Here is an 18,751-nt window from a genome sequence, read left to right as displayed (position 1 = left end):
TTTCTGGGCCAACATGCAAAATAGAGAATTTATGTAGGTATTTACAGAACTATTTAAAATGTACCATTAAAAAATATAAATCACATTTTTTTAGCTCATGAGCCATCAAAACAGAGACAGTAGGCTGGATGTGGTCCATGGGCCACAGTTGACCAACCCTAGTCTGTTAAATCACTGGTCAAATTAGCTGAACAGTGGCAGTTTCATGTATTGATTGTTGCATGTCTTCACGTGTGGTCCACTCACAAAATCTTGAATCTCACTTATTAATCATCACCTTGAAGTTTGATTATAGGGACAGGAACCAGGTCATGGATGCTGGGTCTGGTTACATTTTTGGGGGCAGCCCAGTCCATTTCTCCCATGATTAAGGAACAGATAACTTCAGAGACTTGGTAATTAAACCTAAATTCAAAATTTGGTAATAATAATTTAGAAAAACTAGTTCAACCTAAAAGTGATAAAAGAGAAGGTGCTGTCTAGGCGTAGACTAAATGTCAGCTGCAACCATCCTGGAATGGCTGTTTTTGTTATGTCAGGGTCCTGAGAGCAGAAAGAATAGGGGCAAGGGGGCTCAGAGGTGGGACAGAAGACTTCCTAGGTCAGGAGCTCTCCCTCGATCTGCATCTGCCTTGAGCCCAAATGGAAGTGTTCACACCAGCATGGGCTAGAACGAGGGGAACCGAAAGACATGGGATCACATCCTGTCTCTGCAGGTTCCGAAAGAATCTCTAAGGGAAAACAGATTTTTCAAGAGTCATCTGAAGGCAAAAAGAGACATCCTAGACCACGCTTGGGACATTTCCCTGAAGGTTTCTCAAACCTCTCGATGCCCTTTCTGTCACCTCTAAATTTGAGACTGGGGCCATAATTAATAAAAAAACTGAAATGGCATTTTTGAGCACCTTCTACCTGTCACCTTGTGTCAGTCATGAGAATAAGTACCTTGTGTTTAACTCCATCTTGGTAGCAATCTAATGAGGTTGGTAAAGTACCCTAGTCATACAGGTGTCACTCATACTGACACCTCAGTGGCAGTGAGATTTGAACCTATATCAACCCATCTCCAAAGCTCATGTATTTTTTTCTCCCACTATATAAATCAATGTCACTGATATTTATTTTGGGTGGTAACCTCATAGAAGAAATAGATTTGAATCTTCTTTTCAACACAGGAAAGCAAAACACAAAATCGTTTTGGTGTAACTTCCGTTCTTATCAGGCTATGGCCTTCAGCTCCCACCATCAGAAGGGCCAGGCTCTGCCTCCTCCCACGTTACCGAGCCCAGGTGGCTTCTATAGCTCTGTCGAAGGCGGCTGTGGAGAAGAGGCTCTCTCCTGCCCTAGGTGGAGATACAAATCAATGCAACTCATTCACTGGGTATTTTGACATCAAAAATCAAATGGCTTAAAAAGTGCCCCTCATGTTCTTCTTTCCAGAATCCCATATAATCAAATCTGTGTGCAAAGACCCTGCAACAAGGGTTTTTATTGGATCTTTGTTTAAAGAATCAAACTAAATGTCCAACCACTGGGGACTTGTTCAATAAATCATGCTATATTCCTGCATTGGAATTCCATTAAATCATGTAAAATGATGTGGTAAAAGAATATTTAATGATATGGAAAGTCATTCATAATGAATTAATGAGTAGTTTGCAAAATACCACAAAAGCTATGATTTTTGTTGCTTATATATGTGTATCCTCATGGTCCAAGGTGTAAAAGGATTTGTGTGATGTTTTAGGAGGAGTCATGCCAGGACTACAAGGGATCTTAATATTCTTGCAGTGCAGCGTCTAAGATAAGAGTCTTCAGGTCCAGGTCACCTGAGTTTAGATTTCAGCTTCACCTCTTACCAGCTCTGTGACAGGGGGAATATTATTAACTTGAACAAACAACCAGTAGCCTGTAGTTGGAACTGTGCCTCAGTTTCTTCATCTGTAAAATGAGAATCATAGTGATGCCTCTCTTGAAGAGCTGCTGTGAAGATTAAGTGAATTAATACAGCACATGCTTAGAAGAGGGATAGGTAAGCATTAGCCATTGCTCTTCTCTGCATTTTCTAGTTTGGGTTCAATGACTATGTGTGATTTTTGTAATATAAATACAATTCTGTTAATCCTTTTAAAAGGCAGTTGTATCCATGGCCTTGAGGTAGAGGGTTCAAGGTTAGGATACAACACCATGATGGGTTGAGGGTGGCAGCACCATTGCCTTTGAGTTCAGAGATGGGTTTCTACATAAGTCAGTTTATTTAACTAACCTAAACATCTCTTGACGGATGGCTGGATAAAGAAAATGTGGTATATATACACAATGGAATACTACTCAGCCATGAAAAAGATTGAAATTCTGCCATCAAAGCAACATGGATGAGCTTGGAGAAAATCTGTTAAGTAAAACAAGCCAGGCACAGAAAAAGAAATACTGCAGGTCCTCACTCATAAGTGGGAACTAAAAAAATAAACAAACAAACAATGAAAGAAAAACAACCACAATAATAATTAAACTTTCAGAAGGAGAGAACAGAACTATGGTTACTAAAGGAAGGAAAGAGGGACAGGAGGGGGGTTAAGGAGAAATTGGGCAATGGACATGAAGAATAATTACATCTTGTAATGATGAATATGTTAATAATCCTGATTTGATCATCACATACTGTACACAAATACTGATAGTCAACTCTGTACCCCCAAAATTATGTAATCAATTGTTTCAATAAAAAAATAAAAATAAAAGCAAAGATGTCCTATGATAAATCTTGTTAAAACATCCCCACTTGAGAGGACAAGCCTTCCCATTTCTTTAAGTGACATGGCCAGGCAGTGGCTTTCCTTGGCTAAATGTGATCACTGTCAGCACACACTGACCAGCTGCTTACCTTTTCTTTCGCACATCCCGACAGGTGGCTTAATGGACTTATTGTGGTTGTATGTTTCTGCGTTCTTAAGAGAGCCATGGGAGATAAACTTTTTTGACCTTTGCGAGGAATAGTTGTAGAAATGACTGTTGAAATTCAGTGAATGGTGTCTCTATTTATGGACCTCAAAAGTGGGAACCAAAATGAAATCCCTTTAAATATTTTCTCTCTGGCATCTGCTGAATTGTTTTGAGAGCTGATTTTTCTCCATGGAAGACTTCCGGGGTCCTAAATTCTAGTTTTCTTTCTCCTTGGGCTCTGGCATTCTGGAATAAGCAAGAGGTGAGAGGCTTCTCCATTCTTACTTCTTCTTGGTGTCAGAATATCCAATATGCGTGAGGGAGTGTGTGCCGTGCTCGGCACTGGACAGCCACAGAGTGAACGATTACAGCCTGCTGTTAAATTAGGTCCGTGGTACTCACAGGCACTTGGGGGGTGGAGGGAGGTTGCCATGTCCATTTTACTTCAGGGGTTACTGAGGTCCCCAGGACTGATGTGCCTTGCCTGAGTCACACACTGGAGAGCCAGGGGACCTCTTTTAGAGAAAAGCGTGGGCCATATTGATGGAAAAATCTTGATGATGCCTAAAGAGCAAGCTTATATTGTATTTTGTAAAATTTGCTTCAGCGTATCTTAGGTTCTTTGCTCTGAGATTTTTCACACATTTAGGAAACTTAACTCAGTTTCCCTCAGCTCTTGCATTAGAAATCCCATGTGGCACAGAGCATGGGCTCGGGAATTCTGAAGCTGTGAGAAGGAATCTGGGCTCTGCCTCCTGTTAGCTATGTGACCTTCGGCAAGTCACTTCACCTCTCTGAGCCTCAGTTTCTTTCAGTTTATAAATAGAACTTATAATATATGACCTATGTGGAAGATAGAATAATGGCCCCCCAAAGATGTCTTCATTCTGATCCCCAGAACATATAAATATGTGACCTTGCAGGGCAAATGGGACTTTGCAAATATGATTAAGTCAGGGATATTGAGATGTGAAGATGATTCTGGATTATCCATTTGGGTAATCACAGGGTCCTAATAAGGAGGAGGTGGGAATGCCCAAGTCAGAGGGAGATTTGGGGGTGCTATGCTGCTGGCTTTGAAGATGGGGGAAGGGTGCTAGCCAAGGGATGCAGGTAGCCTCTAGAAGCTGGAAAAGGCAAAGACACAAACTCTCCTGGAGCCTTCAGAAGGAATGCAGCTCTGCCACTCTGGTTTTAACCCAGTGAGACCCACTTTGGACTTCTGACTTCCAGATCTGTAAGATGATAAATTCATGTTGCCTTACAGTCACTAAGTGTGTGGTCACTTGCTACAACAGCCAACAGGAAACTGATACAACCTGCTCTGCATGGTTTGGAGGCTCAGAAGTACATCAGCCTTTGGCACATAGAAAGTTCTCTACCAATAGTAGCTGCTGTTACCGGTAATAAAATAATGTTGAGATTTAGGTGACAGGGTGACACAGATGTGTGCTAACCAGAGGAGAAGTCCACTTGACTGGATCTTTGAAAGGCATGTCTATGGACAGCCCACGGCCCCTCTGGAAGGTTGAGTGGCTGCCATTTAACCCACAGGGTCTGCCTGAGTTGGTGAAAGGAAATACAAGCATTGGCTCTCAGGAGGTGGCCTTCCACCAGCCCTCATGAAGGGCACAGTAGCACCTGCTGGTTCCTCTTTAGTTACATTAACCCAGGGAGTGTAGTGCTGTGCATCTTATGGTCATCTGCACACTGTAGGTGCTCAACATATGCTCATGAGAATGGTCACATCAATTAAGCAAAAGGAGGCCTTGATTCATTCAGGTAAATGCTGTAGTATTGGGGTACTAGGCATTAGTGAATATCACCTTTTCTTCCCCTCCCACATTAGAACCTCCTAAAGAATACAAGACAACTGGATACCAAACCGTAGGCTTCCTTACCAATGAAGCTGGTTGACAAGGAAAGTCTGGAGTCTGTGGCCAAATAAACTTGCTGATACTTTCCACCTGAGACTTGGCCCTGACTATTCACAGGTGGAGTGGGGTGATGACAGGCCACACCCACCAGAGTGGAGCCCACCCAGGATCCCTCTGCCCAGCAGGAGGGGCAGGGAGCAGAAGAAGGGTGGTGGAAGGCAGGCTCTGAGATGCCACACTCACCAGTCCAATGCAACTCACTCACTCCATACCTTTCCCCAGGGAGGAGTGGGGACAAGAAGAAGGGGCAGGGTAGCCCCTAGCTCATAAGCCCCCTTTGTATAGTAGGAAAGGACACCTGTTTCTTTGAAAGGACACCACCCCATGCCAGGGGCATGGCTTGCTGAGTGGATCTGGGCTGGACTGTAATCCTCAGCTGCCCCCTTGACTGGGCACAGGGCACTGGAGGCAAGCCCATAGTGCACGTGATCTCAAGCTCCTCTGCAGACACCTGAGGCTGGAAAGTGAGGTTCTGACCTCACCCTTACTTCTTTCTTCTAATGGTCTGCTGTGCACGAAGTATTTAGGAGCCCAGCACACAGCAGATCTCCTCTTAAAGAGAGAAAAAGGTTAATGCCATCAGAAAACACCCAATGCATCAAGTGTTCCTACTGCTGGATGGCCAGTAGGGGCAGGTGAGGCTCTGCTGACAACAAGCCAGGTGTGTATGACCTGGACCTAGTGTTCTGTGCCCTGGCAAAATGAGAACCCCCACCCCCAATCTGGGAGCTGCACCCATTCTGAGTAACAGTGGAGCTGACACGCGTGCCGGCCGGAGATGACAGCTCTATCCTCAACACCAGATGCCCAGTCAGAGTGGCCAGGGCCTGACAGCAGCTGGTATCAAAGCAGGTAATGAGATACCTGATCTCTGCTGGATGGCAAGACTGGTGGCTTCAAAGAATCTTTTTGTTTTTGTTTTTAAATAGCATTTGTTTATAGTGTTGTCTTTAAAAATGGGAAATATATTCATACAAGCAAGCAATTAGTGCCCTGCCAAATAAGTCTCATGGTGACATTGAATGTAATTTTTAAAAGGAAAAACTAAAAAAAAAAAAAAAAAAGAAGAAGAAGAAGAAGGAAAAACTCTCCTCAAATACAGCGTCAAACTTCACTGCTTTAAAATCCCCTTCTCTGTAAAAATGGTGAGCGGAAGGGAAAGCAGGTCACAGGCAGTGTCCAGAGATGCTGACACCGGGTCACAGTCGTCTGACTGAAGCACTATCTCCATCTTTGCCTCACTGTCTTACAAAGGACAGGCAGAGGAAACATGTTTCACCCATCCCTAAACTCTGGACTTGGACTTGAACTTAGGAGCTCCAGTCACTGCATTAAGTTTAAGCAAGTCTGGCCTCAGTTCTAACCATCATAATGGCTAGCAGGTGTTAGCCTGCAATGAAGGATAATTCATCCCACCTCCCCCTGAGTGGCTGCTGCTGGGCAACACTGTGACTCTGGAGAGCTTCACTCCTGACTTGGAAAGGCTGATGGAAACCCATGCAAAGTCCTCACCCAGGACCCTCACCGCCAGTCTAATGGTTAATTTATAGGAACCAGCCAACATGTGAGCATCACAGGACACTTATTTGGTAAAATTCTGCCCGAAGAGAGCAATATTTGTTAGGTTGATGAGCTTTGTGGTAAATTCACATCCCAGCTTAATGAGACCAGGGAAATAGAATAGAAGATCATGAGCTGCAAACAGGATATGATTGTTTAAAGGATGCCTCCGTTGCCAGACACTGCAAATGCATTAGCATACTCATTCCTTCAGCACCCCATGACACAGTGTCGCTATTGCCACCTTACCCAGGAGGAAGCTGAAAGCCAGAGGGGGCATTGGCTTTTCCACATTCACACAATTAGGGTGTGGGTGGAAATAGAATTCACACCCTGTTCAGTGTGAGCCCAAAGAGGCTGTTCCACCAATGGCAGACAGGATTCATTTCAGAACAAAACAGGCCAGCAGGCTGTGCAGGAATAAAAAGTCAAAGGGAAGGAAGAAGCTGCTGTCTTCTGGGGTCTTAACCTCTTGGTCTGGGTCTGGAGCGAGGCTGATCAGAGTGGAAGGTAGAAAAACTCCTCTAGATCCTCTCGAAGATCTGGAACCTCTTGATATCTCTGGGAGGCCAGTTCATGGGGAAGGGATTCATGGTTGGGAAATCCAGCTCTGCTATTAATGCTCCTGGCTTCTGAATCCAGATCCTAACAGATGAAATGGAGGAGAGACCATAGGTGCAGTAACTTCCTTTATCTGACTTCTTTGGTCTAAGCTACAATCTGAGCCATGCTTTCTGACTTCATCTCTGGCACTGTTTCCCTAACTCACCCTACATTCCAATGACATCAGTATTTTTCATTTCCCTCAAAGATGATGCACTTCTTGATGAATGCACTTTTGCATTATGGTAGTCAGCCTCCATGATAGCCCTCAACAATCCCCACCTCATGGCGTCCATGCTCTTATGTAGTCCCTTCCACACTGAATAGGAATGACCTGTGTGAGCAGTAGGATATAGCAGAAACAACATTGCATGAATCCCAAGCCTAGGTTATTCTTGTCCTTTCTTGTTGTGGATAAAGCCAGCTGCCATGTTGTGAGGATGCTCAAGTGCCCTCATGGAGTAATCCACATGGCAAGGGACTGAAGCCATCTACCAACAGCCAGTACCAATCCACCGTCAATGTGAGTGAGCCATCTTGGAAGCAGATCTTCCAGCCCCAGTCAAGCTTTTAGATAACTACAGCCTCAGCAACATCTTGATTGTTAACTCATGAGAGATATGGAGCCAGAGCCACCCAGCCAAGCAGCTTCTATATCTCTAATCCACAAACACTGTGCAATCATAAATGTTTAGAGTTGCTTTAAAGTACTAAGTTTGGGGTCTTTTGTTATGCAGCAATAGATAGCTAATGCACAAATGCTGTTTTCTCAGCTAAAATTGCTGCTCATTTCTCTGTTACTTACCCTTCCAAAACTGGTTTGAATATCTTCCCCTCTACGGATCCTTCTCAGTCTTCCTTGGCTGAATCAATCCCTCCCTCTTTGTTTTCTCAAACAAATTATCATCCTGTTAATGCAGTTATTACAAGGAAAAACAATGTTCTATCATAGTCTCTCTCCTTTGTCAATTCTGGGCTCCTTGAGAAAGTTTGCAATGTATTCATACTTCAAAGAACTATTGTTCCTAATAGGGGATCAGAAGATGGTTGAATGAACAGTACATGTTAGAACCTGGGGAATTTTAGGCCAAATACATTTGAAGCCAGTGGCATTTTCAAAGCATATTTGACTAGAAAGACTAAGTCCTTTTAAGGGGTTTAGAAATAGCATTAATTAGTACATAGTCTTAATCCCATTTTTAACAGCAGAATAATGATAATCAGTTGCTTCTTTGGAAGGGAATTAAAGAACCAAGGAAACATTTCCAAAGGCAATTGGAATGCTTAACTGAGGTAGACTGTGAATACCTAATGCCACCCTGAGTGGGCACAGCTCCCTAAATTGCCTGATCCAGTCTATTGGCACATGCACAGACATCCATTTTAAAATAAAAATTAACCACCAAAAGTCTTATTTAATTAAAAAATTTTTTTTCACTTAGCAAAAAATTTACTAAATGTAAATTTACTAAATACATTTAGTAAGTGTAGGATCTGCCCAATCAGGTCAGCTATTTCCTTCTAGTGTCCTTGATTGAATAACTTATTTATTGGGGCTCTGGAGGGGAGCAGTGGGGGGATGGGGTGGAAGATTACAGATGAGCTGTGCATAAGCAATATGGTCCATGGCATCAACCCTGTGACTCTTAGGTTAGATAACGTAGCAGTGACTGTTGGTGACTGTATTAGTCCATTTCTGTTGCTTATGACAGAATACCTGAAAAGGGTAATTTATAAAGAAATGGAATTTATTTCTTACAGTTTAGAGGCTGTGAAGTCCAGCGTCCAGGGAACACATCTGGTGAGGGGCTTCTTTTAGTAGGAACTCTCTACAGGGTCTATGTCACATGGTGAGAGAGTGGGATGAGCAAGAAAGCTGACCTTCTCACTCAGTCTCCTTTTAAAGCCATCAGAATCACACCCATTACTCCATGAATGGATCAATCCATTCACAAGGGCACAGTCACACTCTAATCACCTCTCCAAGTCCTCACCTTTCAAACACCTTAACTGGATTTCCCACTTATCATTCTTAGAATGGGGTTCAAATTTCCACCACATGAACTATTGGGGGACACTTTTAACCCATGGCAGTGACCCACCCAGATCCCCTAGAACTCATCACTCCCGTACAGGCTGGGGGCCTCTGGATCCCTGCACCTGCCTTGCCTGGAGACTTTGTCTGACCACAGCACTGTGTTGAGTCTGCTCAAGGAGTTAATGCTCAAGGAGCAACTGTCAACCTTTGAGAGACAAGAGTTGGTAGATTAATATCTCTTCCTTACCCGTTGAATAGGACAGCTCTGAGATGTGATCCTCCCCCTCTCCCAGATGACTGCAGTGGGATTGGACACCAGTTGCCCACAGCAGTAACCTGCTAGTTGCTGTTTTGTGTATCAGCTCTTGTCCATTTTCTGTCTCACTTCTCCTACTCCCTCACTTATGCTTCTCGGGTTCACCTCCTGAATAAGCTATTTGCACCCAAATCCTTGTCTCAGGGACTACTTCTGGGAGAAAAAAAAATGAAGGCAGAGAGCTAGCTAGATCTAGTCTTCCCTCCCATCCTCTCTAATTAAGATGTTATACAAAAGGCACAGGTAGGGCTGAGATGTGAAGACCGAACTGACTGTGTCCATTTGTACTTTATCATGCTGCAAGTGGTGTATGAAGTTGAGCTTCTGTGAAAGTGTGTGTAAGCCATCATAGCTCTGTGTGCACAAGTGGGTGTGCACTTACCTGTGTACAGGTACCTGTGGTCTGTGTCACATGCACACATCACAAAAGCCCTCTGCCCTTCCTCCTCACATCCCTATTTGAAGCCAAGATTCCAGAATCCCTCCATTTAACCCCTTCCATCTCCACCCCTCACGGCCTGCCCACTCTGAGGATCTACCCTCTCCTATCCTAGAGTTTCAAAGATGTGAGAATTGATGCCCACCTTGATGGTGTTCACACAGTGCAGCAGAGAGGCAGATGGGGAAATGCCTCTTTACAGCAAGTGATATGTGAGCCCAGGGACATGCCAAGGCCAGAGAAGAACTGTGTCTCAGAGGCCTGGGGAGATGGCCGGGGGGATGACTTGAGCTGAGGCTTTAGAGCAGTCATCTGCAAACTATTCCCATGAAGGACCAGACAGTAAATATTTTAGGCTTTGTGGGCCATACAGTCTCTGTTGCAACTACTTAGATTGGCCATTGAAGCACAAAAGCAGCCACAGATAATACATAAATGAATGAGCATGGCTGTGTTCCAATAAAACTTTATTTACACAGGCAGATGGCAGGCCACATTTGGCCATAAGCCATAACTTGCTGACCCCTGATTTAGAGAGTAGGAAGAAGATTTCTGGGAATAGAGGGAGGGAGACTATTCCTGGTAGTGGGAAGAAAAAATACAAAGGCAAAGAGCAGGAAATCAGAGAGAATGAAAAAAACTTGATTTATCGAAAAGTTCTTTTTTGTTGGTACTAAATAATACAAATAGTAGGAAATGCCTTTTATTGAAGACTCAGTATGAGCCAGGCATTGGACTAAATATTCTCCATGGATTCTCATTCTTTCTCTGAGTTTGGAAAACCTTGTTTTTTTCATGGTACACATGAGAAGACTATGCTCATAGGGAGTGGATGACATTCTCAAAGTCACAGTGCTGTCAGGTGGCCAGGTGGCAGGACCTGGACAGAGGGTTGGGAGAATAGTATAGCAGGCTGTGTTAGTCCAATTCTGTTCTTATAATCCAATACCTGAAACTGGGTAATTTATAAAGAAATTAAATTTATTTCTTACAGTTTCTTAGGCTGGGAAGTTCAAAGCCCAGAACACACACCTGGTGAGGGACTTCTTCCTGGTGGGTTGACTCTCTCCAGCAACTTGGGGTGTCACATAGTGAGAATGGCAAGAGCAAGAGAGCTAACCTTCTCACATTCTCTCCTTATAAAGTCATCAGAACCACACCCATTACTCCATGCATGGATCGATCCATTCACGAGGGCACAGTCCTCACCATCTAATCTCCTTTTAAAGGCCACACCTTTCAAATACCATAATTGGATTTCCCACCCTCTTAACCCTGTTACAAAGGAGATTCAGTTTCCAATACAGATCTTTGAGGGGACACATTTGACCCATAGCACCAGGATATCTCCTTTGTGTCTGTCATTAATTCCACTCCAATGGACTTCTTAAAAAGTGCTTTTGCTTTGTTTTACAGAACATTTGACTTCTTGACTCACCCCAGTGGCCCTGTGAAGGATGGCTGAAATGTGTCTGATGATGGGTTTCTCCTGGGGCTATTTTGTAAGAAACAAAAGAAAGGGAGTGAAATATTTAAATTCTTCCGGGACTTTGGTTTTGAATAGATAAAGTGAAGAACGTTTTTTATTCATATTAGACGTGATTGTTGGATGGGTAATTTTTTTGCTCTCTGAGATGGAGAGAACACAGCACAGATCTCAGGATGTGAAATATGAATTTAGATGACATTTTGAGGAAACGGATAAATACACCATTCCACAAATGGACTTAACCTGTCTGTGAAAATCCTTTTGCGGCCCATAAATGATATGGTACAATTTGAAATTATAGAGATAAGTGGACTAAATCTAATGGAATATCAAGAATACACAGCACAGCAATGAAAGAATAATTTTCTTTTGAAAAAGTTTTCATTTCTCACACTGCTATCAGGAAATTAGAGGTATCTTGATAGCTAACAGTTACCCTTAGAGTGAGAAAATGCTAAGAGAAGGGCCACAGTAGTTGTGAAATCCTGTCTGGAATTCAACCAGGACAGAAAGAGAACCAGGGGACAGGACTAGAAGCTGATGTCCTCAACACCAGTGCTTCATCTGCAACTTGTGCATGGGGTATTGTCCACCCACTTCTAGATAGAATCAGACTGTCTAACACAAATAGCCTCCTTTCTGCCACCCACCTGTGCAGATGGTTGGTTTGAAAAGTGTGCGTTTGTGTGTGTGTGCACGTGGGCACGTGTGTGTGTGTCTTGGAAAAGATAAATACAGAGAACTAAGTGAGGACACCTGCATATACTAAAGGTCTTTCAGAGACTGGATAAAATAAGTCAGTGGTTCCCAGGGCTTGGAATTTCACATAAAATTCCCCTTCAAAAACTTTGGGAACTGGGAGGAGAATACCAATATTTTATCATGCTAAGGAAGGATATTTTAAAAAGAACTTCCCACATTGTTATTACCTTCTTTTAATAAAAGCAAGGACAGTGCACACACTCACGTGTACACGCACACACTCACACATGCTCACACACACACTCACACACTCACATACGTTCACATGCACACACATTCACTCACATATACATGCGCACACTCACGCTCACTTACACTCATGCACATGCTCACATGCTCACACATGAACACACACACTCACACATGAACACCTACACTCACATGTACACACATGCTTGCACACCCACACAGTCACATTTACACTCACTCACATGTACACGCACTCACACATGCTCACACTCACACACATGCACACACACTCAGACATGCATTCACATGAAAGCAAGCAGGTCTTAAATTCAGAGTGAACAAAATTAAATAAATGTAGTCATGTGAACAAATTCATCATGCTTATCTTCCAAAAGAGCAGTAAAGATTCTGATATAGAAAAGCATTCCATAAGTTAATGTAAGATACTAAGAAGAAGGAAATAATTACAATTTTCATAGGAGACCTAATGGAAGATGAAGTCCCCAAAGATGGAAGGGGTGAAGGTAGGATACTTAGAATACTAACAATTGGAATCTGAGTGTTTAAGAGAAATAAGCCCCACACCAGCAGCAGCTATAAGGACCCCAGCTGTGGTGTTGGTCTGTCACTTCTCAACTCTGGGGCCTGGGCAGGTTGGTTGACCTCTTGCACCCTGGAAAATGACTCATAAAGCAACTGCTTCATGGGCCTATTGCCTGGTGAGTGGTTCCAGGACTGAGATAGCTCTCAGTTAGTGTCAGCTAGTAGCACTGGAAACTATTTTTTTAAGAAAAAAAGAGGAAGTACTTGGGGAGGGAATATGTTCCACGTAAACATTGGTAGGAACACGGATCTAGACCAGTGGTTCTCCAAGTGTGGACCAGAAGCAGCCTCATCACCTGGGAACCTGCTGGAAAAGCAAAGTCTCAGGCCCCACCCCGGCCTCCTGAATCAGAACCTTGGGAGTTGGGGCCCCACAATGCGTGCTCTCAACACACCCCCTAATGATGCCAATCTGCACTGAAATCTGAGAATCTCTGATTAGGCCCAGCGAGCTTTTTCACCCTGATCTTGAACAATCACATAAATCCAGAAAATATTTCACGGATTGGTCAAAAATAAAATAAGAAGTAGATAAATACTTCCCGTGGAAGTAGAGAGTATAATAATTGTTGCCAGAGGCCGGGAAGGGAAGGGGGTGGAAGAGGGAGGAGAAGAAGTGGATTAACCAGTACAAAGTTACAGGTATGTAGGAAGAGTAAGTTCTGCTGTTCTAGGCTGATAAAAGCTAATATTATATTGTGTATTTCTAAATAACTAGAAAGGAGGATCTTGACCATAATCACCACAAAGAAAAGATAAATGTTTAGATGATGCTATCTACCCTAAGGGAATCATTGTATAATATATGCATGTATTGCAACAATACACTGTACTCCACAAATATATATAATTAAAAATTAAAATTTAAAAATGTAAAAAAATAAAGGAAGAAAGAATAGCCATAGGTCTCTCTGGGTTCAACCTCATTTTAAGCCCCAAGATTATGCTGGTAAAATAATTCAAGTATTATCCTTGAGCCTATAATGGCTGCTACTATCACAAGGAAATGGATTTTGACACAAAGTAAGTTGAGTTGGATTTACTTTTTTTCCAAGCTCCAAAGCATCAAGCACATATAAGTAGCCAGGTTTGAATATGACCTTGATCAAACAACCTCTCATTCAGACCCTGACCACTGGATGCCAACCAGGAAGTCTGGCAACATAGGACCAGAAATGCCATTTTCTCCAAAATATCAGAGCCCCTTCGACATACCTTCTATATACAATCCATGATGGTTGTATGCCTGGAAAACTTCTCCAAAAAGCACAAACTTCTTCGTTGTCAGGTTCAGAGACAAAAACCATCATGAATCAAGTTCCAAGTCACTTTTTTTGCTAATCTCTCTCCAGAGAGTAATAGTTGATGAAGACGCAGAAAAATTGTAGGGAAGTAAAACAGAAAAGGAAAGGGAATGTTTTGGCCACGTTTTGCCTCATTTGTCCAATATGGACTGTCTTGGAAGTTAAAAGTTTGTCATGAGAAGCTGAAACAATTGACAGTAGAATGAAAACATCTTGGGTGCCCTGTAGGAATACAGCCTGGTCTTAGAGTCAATTACTGATGATAGCATTTATTGTGCCTTTGCTATGCGACGGGCACCGCTCTTGCTTCTCTATGTTTATTTACATACACGTAATCCTCACAACCTCCCCATGCAACAGGTGACATTATCACTTTCTGTACTGGGTTCAAAAGTGTGCCCCCAAAATTTATGTCTACCCAGAACCTCAGATTGTGTCCTTATTTGGAAATAGGGTCTTTGCAGATGTTATCAGTTAAGAAGAGGTAGTACTGGATTGGAGTAAGACCCTAAATCCAATATGACTGGTGGTCTCCTTATAAGAAGAGGAAAGACACAGAGATACACAGAAGATGTAGGGGGACACCAAGTAAAGATGGAGGCAGCGGCTGGAGTGACGAGCCCACCAGCCAAGGAGCACCAAGGATGGCCAGCAAAGCACTAAAAGAGCTAGGAAAGAGGCATGGCTGTAGATGCTCCTTCACAACCTCCAGAAGGAGCCAATCCTGCAGACATTGTGATTTCATGATTTTGGACTTTAGGTCTCCAGAACTGTGAGAAAATAAACTTCTGTTGTTTTAAGCCACCAGTTCATGGTACTTCGTAACAGCAGCTCTAGGAAAGTGATACACCCCATTTGGAGATGTAGAAATAGAGACTGAGAGGGGTCATCTCCTGCTCGGGCTCACTCAGCCAGCTCATGGGGGGTGAGCATGAGAGGCAGCCTGGAAGTGTGAGTCCAGAGCCTGTGCTTGTAACCCCATTGCTGTGTCCCGTGTACCCTGGGTCAGCTGGCTAGGGCTTTGGGTGAGTCATTTCATGTTCCCGAGCTCTATTTTCTCTTCTGCAGAATTAAGGACTCTATACATGAGGACTTATGCCTCAGCTAGGTGGTCAGATTGGATTACTTTGTGGTCTCTTCTAAGCAACCCTGAGCCTCTTTGATTAGAATTCCGGAAGCTCTGAAACAATCATTTGCACCGCTTTTCCCACTTTAGCGTTGCTCTTCTCTCCGCAGTAACTTCAGAATTACTGTCGTTTTATGGACTTGGGAAGAGTTAACAAGCAATAATAAACAGCCCGGACTGCTTCCCATTTCTAATGTCTCTTGTGATCGGTCTTTTCAGTGACACAGTTGAAGGGGTCCTGTAACCAGGACAGAAACTCTATGCTGTATTGTAATTTCCCTTGATACAAGCTGGAAAAGATACTGGTTTATCTTCACTGGGGTGAATGACTAGAAAATTGCCCCCCCCCGTTGATGTTTTCAATGTTAAAAAGCAACATAAAATTTCTCAAGTGCTTAGAATTTCTAGATGTCACAACAGAGATGTTACCAAAATATGAGAACCAGGGTTTTTACAAGCAGGAAAAAAAAATACATTCTGTTCCAAAAGCCACAATATTTGGTTGAGTTCACAAAGGAATTAAAAAAGAAAAACACCAAGCAAGGCATTCATTTTGTTTAGAAATAAAATAAATTAATAAATTGGCTTCTGATACTGTATTCATGTATTCTTCTATAGTATGAAAAGATTGTCGGGGTGTGTGTGTGTGTGTGTGTGTGTGTGTGTGTGTGTGTGTGTGTGTGTGTGTGTGTGTGTGTGTGTAATGAAACAGACAAGCCTGAAGAAGAAAAGAAATGATATGCTGATATTTGAGTGTAATATTATCGTATTTATGTCCTTCATATAAAATGAGTTGTTTCCACTTCTGTTCCAACCAAGAAAATTCAAAAACTGCTCCCTGATAGTTTATTCAAAAATTTGGTTTTCGAAGTCTCTGTCCAAAAGTATGTGGTAACTTCTTATCTTTACCATAAAAGTGTGTAACATAAAGGCATGTCTTCAGACACCTTCTGGCATTTGTTAATTCAGGGGGATGGGTAGAAAGTTGCCTCCAAGTATTTCGCACTGTTTGAAATTTTTCTTTGTAGCGCCAAAGAATGAAAGGACAAAACAATTCAGCACTGAGACTATTTGGAGAGTGCTGCTCCATTCTGAGATTCTTTTCTGAGTTGGGAGCACTCTATAATTTTGCGATCTCGAGCCAGGCTTTCATGTCATCTCTCTTTGTGAACACGCCGCTAGTCTCTAGCCCATAAAAATAACACTGATGTTACAGGAAGCTAATGTATGAGGCAGAATCAAGAAGCCAAGGATGTGATTTTATTTCACATTTTTGAAATGGAACTAAACTCTGCAGAAAGCAATTTGTGGGAAACAATTCTTTACAGCCTGAGTTACGGATGCCTCAAAGGAGAGGCATCATTTCATCCTAGAGATGGGATTTTCATGTGAGAGCTCTCTTTCTCGTGTTGAGAGGGTGGAATTGCACTCCCTCTTATTTATAAAGGCATTGATCAGGAAATAACCTTTAAGCATCTACTCTCTTCCAGGCAGAGTATTTGAAAATGAAGGCATAGTGGTTGTAAGCCAGTGGCAGCCCTGTCACCATGGAATTTATAGCTTAGCTGAGAAGACATTAAACAAGAAACCCCAAATGTTCTGAGGGTTACCAGAGCAAGTCTGAAGTGGCGTCAGAGTGTACAGCAGATGGATTCTCACCCAGCTGGGATAAGCAAGGAAGGTTTTCTGGACGAAGTGGCATTCACTTTGAGACCTGGAGATTGTTAGCCAGGAAAGGAGGTGAAGTGTTGGGAGTGAGAGCAAAAATACTGCAGGCAGTGGGACCAGTGAATGTAAGAAGTTGCTGCCATATTTAAAGAACTGAAAAAAAGTCTGAATACATTACATCCTGTTTTTCCTGGATGAGAGTTTAGTAATTCTGGCAAAGGGAAAATGAAGTGAATTCCTAGAATTTCTTCCTGACCCCAAAAAGACTCTTTAAGGTTGTTGACTGTGGCCAGATCTTCTACTAGATCCAGCCAGTTCTAGCATAAAAGCATACTCAAGAGGGTGGACTCTGAGAAGGTGCCAGAGAGGGGCAGGTTATATTCAGCTTGGGAATCATTACAGGACAGTTCAAGAATGCAGGGTGCTTAAAAGAGTCTCATTAATAGATTGTCCATCTAAAAGCAAAATTGGTTTATTAGTCAGGGCTAGACTAGGTCAGGCTGCAACAAGAAGTTAACTCCAAAATTTTATAGGCATAACACAACAAAGTTTTTTCTTGCTCAAGCTACAAGTCCAGCATGGTTCTGCTGGGGAGCCCTGCTCCACATAGCCATTAAGGGACCCAGGCTGACAGAGGCTCTGCCAACTCATGCCATGTGGAAACATGGTGTCCTTTGCAGCTGTGCAAGAGGAAAAATGATCTGAGGTATTGGACACCAGCTCTTAAATGCTACAACCTTGGAGTGATACCTCCCACCAGCTAGAACCAGTCATACAGTCCCACATAACCAAAAGGAGGGAGAGAAATGTCAGGAACACATGGATAGTCAGCAGAAAGTCACTTTCTCTGTTGCAGTTGGATCTGGGAAACAATGCCAACTGGCTGAGAGGCTTAGAGATGGAGCTGAGGGGCAAAACTCTGAAGCAGAGAAAGAATGGCCAAGAGTGTATGGTAAGATGATTAGAAGCAAAGCAAGGTATGAATGGAGGAAATGGACACTTGGAGGCTTTCTTTTAACATTAATAATAATAGCCAACGTGCAGAGTGCACTCACTAGATGCCAGGCCTTGGGTTCAGGCCCAACACTTCACCTCCTTTCCTGCTAACAATCTCCAGGTCTCAAAGTGAATGCCACTTCCTCCAGAAAGCCTTCCTTGCTTATCCCAACTGGGTGAGAATCCATCTGCTGTACACTCCGATGCCACTTCAAACTTGCCCTGGTAACACTCAGAACATTTGGGGTACATTGTCCCATTTAATTTTAACAACAGCCCTCTGAGGTATGTACAGTTATTCTTCCCATTTTACAGGTGAGAAAACTGAGCCCTAAAGCAGTGAAGTAACTAACCCCAGACCCCACAGTTAGTAACATTGGTGCAAGATTCAAGGGTCCCAGTTCTCAGAGCCATTAGACTTTACCATTGCTCTCCAGCCATGGCCTGGACACTTAGAACCTGGAGAGATGGAGAATGGAGTTTAAAAGGGACTGGGACACATTGGAAATCTGAGGTCTTTAGTTAGGTTAAGAGGCAGTTACTCCCAAAGGATGGAAGGAGAAATGCTGGGGTTTTGTCCTGTCTCAAACAAAGAAGATGACTTCAGAGAATGTAATGGGAAATATGGGTTTCCCAGACCTTGATGTACAGCCTGGTGACCACCGAGGGTTTTTATAAGGCAAATTGCAACATGTGGACTCAAAACAGCCTCCACGTCACAGTCTCCACAAGAACTACTGAGTGGCCTCGCTAACAGTACAGATACATAGAAAGAGCT

The 18,751-nt window shown here is 42.9% G+C and overlaps 1 protein-coding gene across 2 annotated transcripts in view; it reads left to right on the top strand.

Annotated features, from left to right (window-relative positions):
• Window positions 1–18,751, top strand: part of CDH13 (cadherin 13) — a 1,069,738-nt gene that overhangs the window by 817,071 nt on the left and 233,916 nt on the right. The window contains exon 8 of one of the 2 annotated variants that reach the window (XM_063110060.1): window positions 11,253–11,597. The exons of the other annotated variant lie outside the window; for it this stretch is intronic. Within the exon in view, the coding sequence (XP_062966130.1) occupies window positions 11,253–11,261 (9 nt within the window). The 3' untranslated portion in view covers window positions 11,262–11,597. Of the gene's footprint in view, window positions 1–11,252; window positions 11,598–18,751 lie in introns of those variants that run through there. 2 annotated transcript variants of the gene reach the window in all.

Source organism: Cynocephalus volans, chromosome 10, assembly GCF_027409185.1.
Source record: "Cynocephalus volans isolate mCynVol1 chromosome 10, mCynVol1.pri, whole genome shotgun sequence".
Lineage (NCBI taxonomy): Eukaryota > Metazoa > Chordata > Mammalia > Dermoptera > Cynocephalidae > Cynocephalus > Cynocephalus volans.
This window is presented reverse-complemented; position numbering and strand designations above follow the sequence as displayed.